The sequence below is a fragment of the Pleurodeles waltl genome, chromosome 5, assembly GCF_031143425.1.
Source record: "Pleurodeles waltl isolate 20211129_DDA chromosome 5, aPleWal1.hap1.20221129, whole genome shotgun sequence".
Classification (NCBI taxonomy): Eukaryota; Metazoa; Chordata; class Amphibia; order Caudata; family Salamandridae; genus Pleurodeles; species Pleurodeles waltl.
Genome location: NC_090444.1, coordinates 687,505,361 through 687,520,802, shown reverse-complemented (window position 1 = coordinate 687,520,802; position 15,442 = coordinate 687,505,361). Strand labels below are relative to the sequence as shown.

Sequence of the window (15,442 nt, the reverse complement as noted above, 5' to 3'; positions counted from 1 at the left end):
CGCGACTTTCCACTTCCGTGATCCGGCCCACTGCATTTCTAAGGTCTTGTCTGAGGAGGCCCACGTCTTCTATCACCTCCCCAATTTTGGTTTCAACCGCCTGCTGTGATGTTCGGATTGCTTGAAGGATAGCACTGACTCCCTCTGGGTTCGGTCTGCCAGGTGGGGGCCCATCTCCAGCCCGAAAGGCCGCCGGTGTAGTAAATTGGTCGATCTTCTGTTGGGACGGCTGCGGTTGTTTAGAGGCCCTGTCCTTCCCCATGATTCACTTAGGACTTGAGCAAGGCCGCTGTGGCGTCACCCGGTCATGCGGCGGGGTCCGATCCCTCCAAGGACCCTCCACGTCCAGTGTGCCCCTAGGGGTCACTCAGAGGGGCCCCCGCGGCCAGGTCGGTCCCAGGGCCGGTGCGCCAGTCAGTAGCGTCAGGGCGCAAGCCCACGGCTGTGGGGCAGAGCGCCAGGTCGCTCGCCAAGACCATAAAAAACATTGTGTTCCAGGTCACCACCTCCCGGTCCCAGTGGGTCCCCAGTCCGGTCCAACCCGGAGGGGGTGTTTTCCTCGCCGGACCAACGAGTCAGGGAGTGTCCCCGTGATGGACTCCACCAAAGCAGCGGCCGACCACCAGTCCCCAGGTCCGGGTGACCAGCGCACCTCCACAGCACTCCGGGGCCCCCAGGGGGCAGGGTCACCCACCGCGTCAAGAAGGACAGGAGGAGGGGGGGAATCACCCCAGTCGCTTTTGGACCACTTCCGATCCCAGGGCGTATGGAGGGGGGTCCCCTGATTCTCCGCCGTCCGCCAGGTTTTGCGATGTGGTGCCTGGGGGGCCGAGTGTCCCCTGGCCCCCCGCCTCTGGTCCAGGCGCCGACCTCTGGTCCCAATTCTGGACCCAGCTGTGGGGGCACAGAACTCCCCAGACTCCGCCGGGTCGCTGATGTAATAAAGAATTGGGGGGGTGGGCGAGACTATATCTCCACTCCTCAACCCCGAACCCTGTCAAAGCAAACAAGGAGGGGGCCCCTGTGGATCTCACCGACCGGCGCGTCACTGGCGCCTATCTCGCTGTCCTCCTCGGGCCTTTGTCCATGAACATTCAGCTGGGGCAGGGCCTCGCCGCCTCCTCCTATGCTCGGGGTCGGCCCCAGCACCTCGCGGCCACCACCCGAGAGGAGCAGCTCGTTCTAGGGGGAGGTGCTCCGGAAAACACCAAGCGGGGATCATGTGCTGCCGCCAGCAGCCGATGAGCGGCCGTCCCGACCCCCGGCTGCGCAACCGGTGCAGCGCTTCCACCTGGGGGGAGGGGGGCGCCAGCAGTTGACATGTCTCCGCGGAGCCCGGCCCGGCAAGCGTCCACCGCAGGTCCGACCAGCCCCTCTGACGGAGCACGAGTTCCGGATGTTGCTCGTTCCAGGGGGAGCTGCTCCGTAAGGCACCAGGTGGGTATCAGCTGCCACCGCCGGCAGCCGATGAGCGGCCGCCTCGACCCCCGGCCGCAAGTTGGTGCAGCGCTTCCACGGGGGGGGTGGGGGGGGGCGTGCCAGCAGTCAACACGCCTCTGCAGAGCCCGGCCCAGCAAGCGTCCAGGCCGGGAGCGCAAGGCGCTACAGGAAGCCCCGGTCTGGGCCGCCGCAGGCCCGACCAGCCCCTCTGAAGGAGCGCGGGCCCCGGACGTTGCGGCTCACGGCCGATACATTTATTGATTATTTACTGTTCTGGAAATGTGCAGCATGAAAAAAGAAGACATAGGTCCTCATTATGTTTAGGAAGGTGCAAAACAGTCCTCTCCAGTAGACCAGAGGTGACAGCCAGTGAATGTCGTGATGGGGATACTGCCAGTCACTGCACTGGTGGTTGAGACCCGTATGCAAAGGACATGCTCCATTAAAAATGAGTCCTACCTCTTCCACTAAAAGGAACACTTGCCAGCCGGGCATTTTGCAGCAGTATTTTCTCTGCTTTAATTTTTAGGATGGAGGGCAAGTGGGAAATGGCAGGTCTAACAGAGAGTTTCCAGGATATGGCAGATTAACAGGGGTTCCCAGATCAACAGTAGGATGCCTCTCGCTGGGCTCGACAGCACCCTGCTCCCAATGGAGCTATTTCTGCTGGGTGGTTTACTGGATCACCCCGTCAGACAGTTTCATTACATGCACAATCTCTATAATATTTGTTATTTGTATCTGCTCATTGAACAATTCCCTTTTTACGTTTTTAATAATTACAGATTCCAATTTGATGCCACTTTTTATTTTGAAAATGTTTCATAATTTAACATTTTCTCCATAATCTAATTATTTGGAACATAAACAGTATTTATAATCAATGAAAACGTGAAATGGATGAGGGGACTTAGTTCCCTGTAACACAAGTAATTATTCCAGTGGTCTGTACTCTACACCAACATAACATGCGTGCGAACACACAGTCTCTCTCTCTTTTGCTCGTTTCAGTACAATTTTCAGAACAATAAGTTACTGTGGATTGGTAAATGTGGTGTGCAGAGAAGTCACATGATGTGTGATTTATAGAGTCTACGTATCAATCCCTTATACGATCTAACGAATCATTTTCAGTTTTCCAGCTTTACACTTACATATACCGCTTTAAGCTTTGGCTGCTTAGCCAGATGCCTCTGAAGGAAATCGGGAGTTCTCACTGATTTTTTATATTTTGAATCATTTGTCTCACATCAGGCCCAGAGAAATGTGCCTCTCCATTCTCTCTAGTGCCACCCCTTTCATGAGTCAGAAAACATCTCAGTAGGTAAATCTTTGACATGAGCTGAAGAGCTTACCCTAGGATCTCCAGTAACCTCTACTTTTATCAATAAGGGGGTAAACCTTCAACAGAAGATGCTGTGCCAAATGCGCCAGCCACCTTTTCATAACATCTATGGAACGTGACTGGAGTTCATTTTACAAATTATCTTTGGCATCACATACGTTTGCTGCAAACGTTTAAAATGGATCGATTTAAAGCAGGCGTTGTGCAAGGCTGATCCATGTTTCATCCTCTGTCCTGCAAACGAATCCCCTCACAAACCTCATGAGATACTCCCTCTCCTTAGCCCCGGAGGACACGGTGAAAGTGATGCATATATGCAAATCAGTTTCCTGCAAACACACAATTCCCTTGTTGGTATCATGAGCAGTCATTCGGTCATCTTTTCTGGAAAATTTGACCAGGGTGCTCTAACCACAGCTGCTACATATAAGAAATAAGCGCCTGAGCAGTCACTTGCTCACATTCCAACTGATCAAACCCCAAAAAACACAGATTGTCCAGGTCTACACCTCTACTTCTAAAACAGCACTTAAAGGGCCAACTCACGCTTCCAAAGTGCATTTACTATCCCTTTGAAAACTCTGTTGCCCCATTTCACAGAAAAAATGTTGTTTGTCTTTGCTCCAGATGCACCGATTGCTCTAAATCTTGAGAATGACCTAAACAGACAACTAAAGACTGTAATAAGTGTAGATCTGGTCACCAAAATGTTCACCAATATTTAGTTGAGACTGCATTTTGGACCATTCTGATTGGGGTAAAATGGGTCTCCCCTTTCAGACATGGAACTATGTGCTGGGTTGTGTTGTGGCACAGTTTGTGGGTAAATATTGCAATGCCAAAATCCCTCTATCACACAGCAGCATTAGCACTGGGGATAAGCACTGGGGATAAGCATTCCAAAAAAAAGTTCAGCAGTATTACGGAGCACTAACTCTGGGCTCAACCAAAGCATAACCTGAAACAAATACAATGTTTTAGGGTTTTCACTATTGCAACCCAAAACCCCATCCATGTCTTCAGAGCTGTCCGACCATATGTATGTTTGCTCATCTCCTGGGCATGAGAATGAACATGCATTCCTAAGTCCTAAAAACCCTTGACCAAGAATTCTCCACCCCAACTTCATTCGTAGTATTAAAAAGAATCCTGCCCCAACTTCAATAGTGGTCCTATGAATGCAACCCCTGAGGTATGCAACACCTTCTGCTTGCTAAACCTCTGAGTATAAAAACATCAACTGTGGAATTATTAAGTAAATATTTTAAGGGTCTCTAACTCTTAATAATATCCACAAAAGAACACTCCTGGTCTTTGCCCCATTATTATTCTGCCTAATCACATATACCCTGTGATAGTGTTTACCCAGAAAGTCCACACAATTTTCACCCTGTATTCTTTTTGGAGTTAGTGTGTTTGCCCTTCCAAGTTTCGGAATTATCAGCCCTTCCAAGTTTCGGAATTATCAGCCCTTCCAGTTCTGCTATCTCCTCCTCCATAGACTTTAGTATGCCAGTCATGAGCCTATCAATCTCCAAGTAATGGACATACATATTTTCAACTGAAACTTTGCATTTTTCTTAGTTTTCCTGGAATCCAGCAATCCTTTCCTTTCAAAGGATGCTGCTCTCTCGTCCCTCGCTTTCTTCACAGGTGCTCTGACAATTAATCACTGTGACTAAAGATGCCAAATGAGAATCTTTCTCTAGATCCACTGTTCTCATCCCACACACACAGGTTCAAGATAAAAATGGTTGGTAAATGATGGTGCTGTTCCAAGTTGCCATATTCCACATTAGATAAAATAAATACTATACGCATTTCCCCTGGGTAACCTTTCCTGATTTCAGGAACACACTTGTTATGGAGTTAAAAGTTTGTTTCAAAGACTCAGCACTGGAATCCAGTTCATTCTCACTACATGTATATTCAATATTCAAAATGTAATTCTGCTTCCAAACAAATCTTGACACATTTTGGGAAAGATCTCCTTCTTCAGGAGAATTATAGTTGAGCCCAGTAAACAAAACATAGCATGACATAAGGAACATTTCATTGTTCATTAATCTTTGGTTCATTATCCATTTTGACCAATTAATATCAGAATTCAAATAATAATAAAAAAACATAGGTTTGGTTAAACACACTTTGGAATCAAACAATTATAAACATCCGTTCTCATGTTGGGTTCTGAGTACATGATTAGCCCGCTACTACAGTCAAAATTCCATTCCTTCTGAATTTTCTTATTCCAGTTAAAAGATTGTAAGAGTCACAACATCCATCTATTTATTAATTGTTACAAGACCCTATGGGACTTGTGACCTTCATTTCTTCAGAGTCTTACCTCTTTATATATCCAGACTGTCAAGCTATTTCATAAAATGCATGTCCAATCACTCTCTTGAGTTCCTGTTCCTAAGAAATCCACGTAGCATAGCACCCATTTTAAGAGCATCCTCTGGAAATTGGTCAGGCTAAAAGTGATAAGAGGCCAAGTGGGTTGAAAAGGCACCTCTGATAATTCACTTATGGTCTGTCCAGTCAGTGACAGCAGGTATCAAACGTGGGGCTGGCAAGAGGCCCATTTTTCCCACTTAGGCAGGGGTGATGAGTTACAATATAGGATGTATATGACAGTTTTGAAAAGTACTGCTGTTATTAAGTTTGCCTAGACACCCATAACAGGTTTTTAATCATGTCTAGCAACAACAAAGAAAATTACAAGGGGTATACCCTGAGACATTTTTACTTCTTCTTTTTTCCTCTGGATCCCTGCTCCAAATCCAGAAGCAATTTATCTAAGAACTCAAAATTTTGGTTGAGTCTGCCATGATGGTACTAACGTACCAGGGTGTGGATAGGCGCTAATGATGATGCATGCCATGATACAAAGTGGATGAGGCATCTACTAAAAAAAGAATCTGATTTTCTACAGGACCAGTCCCATAAGTCAAACCTAGTTGTCTATAGGTGATTAATATTGTGACATAACTAGGTTTTCCTATCCTCTCCCTTTGTGTGTTATGTAACCACTTTTCTAACCTGTGTGGCAGTTTCTGTTGGGTGTCAAGGTGTGCAGCTGCTTCCAGGAGCATGTAAAACTCATCACTAAACAACTACCACAGAACAAACAAAAATAGAGTGGGACCATAAACTTCCAAGAAGAATTCAAAGCAATCAAGGAGGGCATTTTCAAAGCCACACCGCTACAAGGTTTTGATCCCAAAGCAAGGAGCAGAATCACTTCTGATGCTAACGGCAGTGGACTTGATGCTGCTCTTTCACAACTTGAACCGACTGGGCAAGAAATTACTCTTGCATTCACTTCACATTCCCTCTCACCTGCAGAAAAATTGAATTCTGTTCTTGAAAGATAAAGTAGAGTGTCTAGACATGAGAACATTTCCAACAAATTGTGTGGGGACTGGAATTATCCTGATGAAGACCATTTACCACTTACTAAAGTTTTGATTACCAGTGAAACGTCCCCTAATATTGTCAGAATCTCAATGAGATTGCTGGATTATAACTAAACAGTGCCATATGTCCCAGGAAAAAAACATTCTAATGTATGAGGAGGGTATGGCAAATACACAGGAGCATGTTCTGTGCTAGTTTGGAAATGGACGCACATGGAACCAATGTGAGTACTAAAAATGAATGAGTGTTATAGCAAGAATGACATAGTAGTTGATGTCTGGAAGTATATTAAGAAAGGATGCCATAAAACAAATCCCTTGGAGAAGGACTGAGAAGTTACTGGGAAAGCAGTTACTGGAAAAGCATAAGTGAATTAACTGAAGAATCATAGTTCCAACATAGAAAAGGTAGAATAGTGCCTTAGCTAGGATTGAGAGACAGGATTTTATAGATTAGTCATGAGGGTTTTCTTTGCATTGTAAATATAAGTGGAGAGTGAAAGACCAGTACTGATGTCTAGTTATAGATAGAGAAACTGAACGGTCAGTTCGGAATAGTATGGAGCGTAAAAATGTGGATACATCTCAAGTTACAACCATTATATCTAATGAGGTGCCCTAATACACCTTGAGAAGCATTAGAAATTGACATTTTGGGGACGATCCAAAATACAGAGGGAAATTTGAAGTTTGTTATTGTATTGGTGGATTTAATTTCCAAGTTAACAAAAATTTGAGTTGTGAACAGAGTGGATGTAAGTGATGATGTTTTTGAAGGACGTGTGCCAACCAGAAGAGTTACCTAAATCAGTTGTCAGTGACAATGGGCCTAAGTTCAAGTCTGAAACATTGGGAAGTTTTTTCTCCCAGAATGAAGTTGTATATATAAGCATATCTTTGTATCATTTAGCAGCCCAGGGTGCTGTCTGAAGATTTAATAGGTGAGAATGGGGGTTGTACAAACTTCCATCAAGAATAGAAGTGTTGGAAAGTGAAGGTGAGGAAGATGATGTGGTCATTCCATGTAACTACTACCTTGAGAGGGTTCAGCCTATTATTCAAATTCTGGGTGGTTTTTGTCATTGGGTGTTGGGGAGGACAGAATGTGCGCCACATCATCCGTAGTATAGGTGGGGGTGACACATGCATCTGCGGCTCTTCTATAGTACTAGTTTGTCCCAGGGACACAAGAAGTTGGTGCAAATACCTGTTGTGCAGGATGGACACTGACAATAATAGGGTTCCTCAGGTCCTTTAGAGGACAGTCCTCAAATCTCCTAGGGGTCCACAAAAATATTGTGTGTACTGGGAGTCACCTATTAGAAAACCTACAAGCAATACCTTTCTGACAATGATATCTGGGAAAGGCCAATGCCCTGGACAACAGATCAGCATTTCACCTGTCCCTATCTCACTGATCATGATCGGTAGTATTAACAGTGTTGACCTGCAGCATGCCATCCACTTACTGGCACTTATGAATCAACAGGTCTGGGCTCCTCTTCATTCTCTGCAACTCTGTGCTAGCTGAAGATGTGCATCATGAATATTGACCCCAGAATGTTTATAGAACACAATATCGAGGACAAAATATTAAAAAAATATATATCAACAGATAAGTGTTGCTTTTGTATAGCTAACTCCACAGATATGTACCTATGCTGTACATATATCTTCAATGTACATAGATTTGGAGTTAGGAATAGTAAACCTATACTTCCCTATATGTGCTTACCTTTCAATATTTTGTCCCTTGATATTCTGCCCCCAACATTTTTGTATCACGATATTCATGGGGTAGCTATTTAGTAACGTAATCCTTCTTGAAGAACAAGCAGAGACCAAAGTGACCCAGGTTATGTTTATTGGCTGTGACGCACGCCTCGCCAGAAGACTGGCAGAACTTTCCTTGGATTATGGGTCCTATTCTATCAAATGATATGCCAAATGATAGTTTACCACTCCAAATTGAGGTAATCATTCCTCTAATCCCCATGCCAGGGATTTTCTGCAGCCCTCTTTTTTTTTATAACACTCATACTGCTTACTTCTTCAACCAGTACCCTGTGAGGGTTCATCCAATAATGCACATGCAAAAATGTAAAAAAAAGTCACTCATCCAGGTCCGAGCGTGGCACTTTTAATGACTTATTTATCCTCCTTAGCAATGACAGAATTATTCTCCCAATTTCCTTTGTAAACTAACTGAGGGAGCCCCAAAGGCCTACAAGAGCTCTGAAAAACAACATCCAACATGGACTCTATACACACTCTCTCATATCGGTTACATTTGCTTTCTGGATGTCATACCAAGTGGTAGAGGAAAGGGCAATGCCTGAACACATTCCAAAAAGTACTGATTCAATACGTGCATCATTTTGTGCACATAGTTGTGGTTTTACTGTTTGTAGGGGCAACCGTTTGGCTGTAGGAAGCTCTTCACATTTTTGTATCATATTTTAATATAGAAAAATAATTTAAAAAATCAGATACTGGAAAGAACTTTTACCTGGGAATTACAGAATGTAATACAAGAAATATCTCACAGAAAAAAAGACCATAGTATTATTTTCTAACAATGAGATTGTCAGGAAAAGGCACGATACCCAAAAAAGAAGAAGTTCATGTAGAAGTGAAGATGTCACCATATTTGTGTCATTTGAAACATTGGTGTTTCTAAATGTAATATAGCCTTTATCCTTTTGATTATTGTACCATAGGATATCAATACGTTCTATGCTAAATAAATACTGAGTTTTGTTTGGATAGTTTTGAGAGCAGATACAAGAAGTGGTTTTTAGTTTAGCACTTTAGGCTAAATTACTATGTATATGTAATAAAATTGAATAAAATTAAGTTCATCTCTTAATTTTATAAGGCTTGAAAGAGATTTTAAATGTGCATTGTACCTTTGAATTTGGCATCTAATATTAACTCTATGAATTCTGAACTGGGACTACTTAGGGAAAGATACAATTCCCTCCCAGCTTTTTAAGCTACCGTTGTACTGTTAGAGAAATAAATAACAAAAAGAAGTAAGAACGTTCTTTTCTGGGGAGTAAACTTAATTCGGATTAAGTTTAAACTGTGCACCAACTTTTTGCAACCAGTCTTTACTTTTATACTGTGTAGTAATAGATTACATCACAACATCTTCAGTCGCATGGGGTAGTAAAACAAGCTGCCTGATTAATAACAGTCTCTATTTGACCAGTATAATCATAAATAAGATCCTATCGGGGATGCAGAAAGTGGTCTAAAGGATTGCCTTTGGACGACTGCCTGCTCCCCCTTAGGTCACCCTACATGATTCCCAAAGGGGAAGCTGTCCAATCAAGACAGCTTTCTCTCTGCAAATGTTACCACCACCTTTGAGGACCCAGCAACTTTTGAAAGGTTTGCGACCTCAATTACTGTGACAAACCATTGATGCATGCCATTCAAAATCTCACTTATTAGTGTAGTAGAGTAGTAGGCCCCTTTCTTGCCCATTCCTAACTGCTATTCTGAATGGGTCACTAAATCCATACTGAGAGTTGGAAATGCTTTTCTGATTCTCAAAATGGGTTTAGTACTTAACAAAAAGCCATTCTGTAGTCACAAACACTGAGATGTTATGAATTGCGCGGTTGGTGACTGGAAAAGGGCTTTGAACATCAGACCCTGTGTTCCCAATGACACTGGAACAGTGCCAGTGGAACTCAACATCCTCTACGGGCGATGCTCTTGGATCGAGTTGGATATTTTCCACTTACTGGTAGGTACCTATATCCATGACATCTAGGAGACCCCCGGTCGTTTAATATATTATGTAGATTGTACAGGGTATGAAACAAGTTCAACACCTGCAAAACTCCACAGGAACTATAATACTCATTGATAGTTTAAAACATCCTATCTGATTGTACAATATTTTTGAAAATAATATAATATGCAATTTCTAGGACTTTTTGATGCGAAATTAATTTTGAGTTGTATTATTTGTGGCACTAGCAGGAACAGTTTTCATTTTTTATTTTCACATTTTTCAATCCCCATACTTTGAAGTCAGATTTATATTGTGGGATATGGCTTTAGCAAATATCTCACCGTCTTTTAAAAATCATCAAATTTGTGGTTCAGTCTCATCATAAAAAACACGTTTATGTATTAAGTAACATATCAGATTCAACAGAAATTGGACTTTCAAAAATGTTTTCCTCAGTACGTTTCAACAGAATCATGGGTTTATGAAAATAATTACATTTCAAAAATATTTCAGTGAACATATAAATCCCATTAAAAACATTTTACTATTTCTCCATAGTTTTGCCCCCTTTGACAACGTGGCAAACTGGCCAAGATTTCCTAAACTATCACTGTCAAATGTCCTGCTTATTTAGTGATGTAGGAAAAGATATAAGTAAAGACTTATGTAAGCATATTGTACAAAACATGTTCAAACAGTGCCTATAGTGCTGTAATTGTACTATATAATATACAAGAAACCCCAGAGTTGCTCTTGGGTACCTAATTAATTGAGATGGATGTACACCGGCTGTGTTAAATCCACATTTCTAACTATTTATGTGCTTTCGCAAATTAACCACTCTTCGTGAAATTTGATGAAAAGAGTCTTTCTGAATGTGGAATCTAGGTGTTAAAATGTAAGAGCATGGTGCAGAACAATGGGATTTGTCGATGGTCCAGTGATGAAAAGGACTGTACCAAACACAGCTTTTAAAGGTATCTAAACTAAACTTAGCAAAGAGATGCCCCAGGGCAAAATAGCTTTCATTTACAATAAGAAATATAGTTGCATGTTCTTACAGTGTGGAAGTAGAAGAATTTTGACTGAGCTTTCAATAAGTATTAGACCATTTAACACATTCTGCTTAACTAACATACCTGTTCCGCCTCTTGTACGGAGGGTCCCCGTGTGTGCGGAAGAGTTCACACCACCAAACACGGTGAGTGCAGGCCCTGCCGTTCCATGGAAGTTGTTGTAGTTTGGGATGGATGTCACCGTGAAGCTGGGATAGTGCTGCGGCGTGGGGTCTGTGCCATAGCGATAGCCTAAACTTTGGGTTAAACTGCCGTCCCTTTCATCTGTCAGTTTGGTTGCTTCTTTATCCTTGCATTGCACACAGCCCATTATCTATATCCCTATGGAGACAAAAGAGAAATGAAAACTTTAAACTTGTATAACACAAGAGCACTATTTGACAGGAGTTGGCGGATTGCAAACAAGCATTTATGATTTTTGTACAGTCTAGATACTATATTTTTCTCTGGAATGTTATTCGCTTATTTCACATTCTGGATTGGCATAGATAGTATTTTAGAGCCTGTTATGAGCAAGATATAGAGCACACGAGGCCACTGGTATGGCGTTTTAGTATTATTCTTACAACTTTATAACAGGTTTTGGGTTTACTACCAGAAACCAGTCTGATTCCGCTTTTGATTATGTGTTGTGGTCTGTTCCTATTTTAGGTTACGCTGCTGTGTTTTTTTATTAAGCTGCTGCTGCCTCACACCTTTCCTACTGGTGCCATAGTTACCACTTCAGCCCAGTTTGATTTCGCTTGCAGTGATGTGCCCTGGGTGGTGTCTTCTGGTCCTTTGTTGGGCTAGGTGGCTGGGTCGTATTTGTTAGCTGCTTATAATGGTCCATGTGCCTAAAACTCAGTCGAAAAACCTCTTTGAAATTGCAATTTAGAATGTTACAAGTGGATAAGTGATTCATTTTATTGTGACCCGGGAATGTCCTGTAGTTCCTGTATTTGTCTTACAAAATGTGAGTAGCATGCTATGCCTTTGAGGAGTTGATTAACCGGACGGTGAGTGCCCGGCCTATGTCTGGCACTTTTGACACTTCCCTGAGCTCCCACAAGAGAGAAGCCTGTGTCAGGAGATTGTCAATCTACGTGGGCATGGATGGTAGTTTATCAGTCTATATATGAAGCTTGGGCTCTATTCACCTCAAAAGAGATTCAACGCTTTGTCAGGGTAGTAAGTGATATATAAATACAATTTACAATTACAGTTACAAAATATTTTTTCAAGCTTGTGTTAGCTTACGCGATAAAGGGCCACATGTAGGAACGTTTGAATTAGCGATTTCCTAATTGCGATTTCCTAAGAATAGCAACTAAGAAATCGTTAATTCAATTGTATGCAACACTTTAGTGTTTCATTTGCGATTTGTAGTGGGTCGCAAATAGACCTACCGCATGAGTTCTAATGAGGTAGGTTGCAATTACCGACCTATTAGAAATCGCAGCCTTCACAAGGATGGTGGCCTGCTGGGCTCAGCACATCATTAAGTCTGTGATTGCTTTTAAATAACGTAGTCTTTTTATGTGTTTAAAAAGAAAAAAAAATGAAACATTTAAGTTACATTTTTTAAGAGTAGGCAAGGTCCGTGGGACCACTGACTACTCTTAAAAAATATTTTCCCAACCATTCTCAAAGGCGTAGAGGTCCTCTAGGGACCCCTTCCTATTTGTGAATGGGTTACCACCAATCTTCTATAGGCGGTAAACTGCAAATGTTTTGTGATCGCATTTTGTTGCATTTTCCGAATTCATATGCCCAAGCTTAACTAGAAAATATAAACACCTTAGCAGAGATGAGCAAAGTTTCAAAGTCGTTGATCTTACAACTTAGTAATTTTCTTTTTTATTGAACTGCACCAACTACACCAAGTGCCAAGGTGGTGAAGTTTAAAAAAAGTCATTTGGGAGCTACAAAGGTGCCATGTGTGGCAGCGGATATTTTCTGACTACTGTGCCCAGCATGGAGTATACTCGGTATCCTTATCCTGCTACCAGATGATGAAGGCAGGATTTCGTTAAGTGGTGAAAGGAGATGACACAGAGAGGTTGCGGCAATAGGGTTTGCTCACTGCTACCCTGATGTCCCATCTCATTTTGTACAGTACATTCGGATTCACCAAATGCTGCGCAGGCAAATTAAACTATACCAGCCTTAGGAGAATTCAGGAAACGTTGTGGGGGTAAGGAATCGCTATGCCCACACTTACATGTGAGCGTGCAATTTAGAATATGATAGTGGACTTATGATACGTAGCGGCGGACAGTTTGGAGGTAGCGGGCGGGGTGCGGTCTAGTTGTCCGACCGACAGGCTCGGGCTGCCTTCTCTGCCGCATTTTAGCAGAGGGGGATGCAGCGACGCAGCGGAACACTGCAAGTACGTGGGCCCCCTGGACTTTTTTGTGCGCTGGGGTTCCTCTGTCTGCTCCCGACCCCAATAGCATTACAGGGAGGCTTCCGGCAATTGTGGTGGTTTGGCAGTCAGAAGTAGCCCCAGCTGCTCTTTTACTCCCTCTGAATTTTAATTTTTACTGCCTACTTGCTTATTTCCTTTCTGACTGTTACTCTATTTTTTACCGATTGCTCTCTTAATTTTTATGAGTGTTAAAGGCTTTTATATTTTTAATCGTTTTATTTGGAGGTCCTAGAAGACCTCGTGGCTACCGGAACACTACGTTCAGTGTTTTGTGCTGGTTAGAGCCCTCCCCTGTTCTACATAGTGGCAGCCATTTTGGAGGTAGCGGGCGGGGTGCCGTCTAGTTGTCTGACCGATGGGCTCGGCCTGCATTCCCTGCCGCTTTTAAGCGGAGATGATCCGGCTGCGCACCGAGCACGCACAGCGGCATACTGCTGGTGCGCCAAAGGCACACCTAAGGCAAGCCTGTCTGCGCCCGTCTGCGTCCGAACAGGGCCAGGGGCCGGACACTGCCTCAGGGAGCTGCTCCACCACACCTCAAAAATACTCCAAACATGAGCTTCTTGATATCGATGCCAGGCAGACTCATAAGGGTTGTGCTCAAGTTGATCCTAACCTCATAGGGGGATGGAGCTGTGAGACACGTTCCTGGAACCTTGAAGGAACACCTCATAATGAGAGCCTACCCTCAAAGCAACTGACTGTACCCCGCTATGCAGAAACCAAGGAGGTGAGACTAGAAAATTTGTTATATGTGGCTTAATTAATGCTCGCTCACTGGGCCGACACTGTCTCGAAATCAGGGAACTGATTGAATCCTGCAACTTAGATTGCCTTTTTATCACAGAAACTTGGGCCAGAGAAGATTCTAATCCGGATTTTTTGGCTGCCTCACTCCCTGGCTATTTATTTGCCAGACTCGATAGGACTGAGAAGAGGGGAGGCGGGCTTGCGGCAATTGTCAGAAGCAATTTAACCTGTACTTTAGAAAATATCAGTGTCAAACCGTCTATCTGTGAAGGGGCCTGCTTCAAGCTACGACTTCATTACTCCATTCTTTTTGAGGGCCCCCTAATATATCGCACCGAGGGGCCCAAGTACAACTTTCTTTCTTCGTGGCGTGCTATTATCAAACCCAACGCCATGACCCCGAAGGCCATCGTTCTGGGGGATTTTAATATCCATCTAGAGGATAAACAGGACCAGGCAACAAGGGAGTGTCTTGACCTGATGTCAAGCCTCGACTGGGCTCTCACTGACTTGTCTGCTTCTCCCTGTGCAGGACATACACTGGATGGCATATTCATCCGTCATGATAGTTTGACTAGCCTAGAAAACACTGCCCTTGATTGGACAGATCACCATTTTTTGACTTTTTGCACTACGCCAGCTATTAAAATGCCTACTGCCCATAGGCTAGGGAGGAAATGGCATAAGATAGAGGAGCAGAGCCTGACTAGGTCCCTTAAGTCGGGATGGGAATATACAAGAGAACAGGGTCTTTCCAAGCTGGAGGGCCTTGAATCGGGGCTCAGGACTGCCATTGATACGCTTGCCCCCTTGGTGAAACTTAGTCCCAGGCTGATGCGGACCCTTTCCTCTCAATAGTACTCTGAGGAACTTAAGTACTACAGAGATTATATAGTTGTCAGGAACGTAGATGGAAGGCCCATAAGACTGTAGCTGAGTGAGACAATCTCAGGGCCTCTCTTGAGAACTATAAATCAGCTATTAAAAAAGCTAAAACAGAATATTTTTCTCGTAAAATCAGGGAAGCAGAGAAAGGATCTAAGGAACTTTTTTAAATGGTTTGCTCTCTGACCCACCTGCCCGTCCTCTCTGGGATTGAGAATTCTCCCACTTTTTGCCAAAGAGTCGCTGACTTTTTCAAGAATAAAACTATTCAGCTGCACGCAAAGTTTGCTCAGCTCTTTCCTGAAGGGGTTGGAGGAGACCTAGAGGACTCCCCACCCTTAGTTCCCAGTGATAAGCTGACTAGCT

At 43.5% G+C, this 15,442-nt stretch overlaps 1 protein-coding gene across 2 annotated transcripts in view; it reads right to left on the bottom strand.

Moving 5' to 3' along the window:
* FYN (FYN proto-oncogene, Src family tyrosine kinase) overlaps positions 1-15,442 on the bottom strand; it is a 473,812-nt gene that overhangs the window by 143,594 nt on the left and 314,776 nt on the right. For both annotated transcript variants that reach the window (XM_069234594.1, XM_069234595.1), the window contains exon 4: positions 11,095-11,352. In XM_069234594.1, coding sequence (XP_069090695.1) covers positions 11,095-11,341 — 247 coding nt within the window. In that variant the 5' untranslated portion in view covers positions 11,342-11,352. The remainder of the gene's footprint in view (positions 1-11,094; positions 11,353-15,442) is intronic.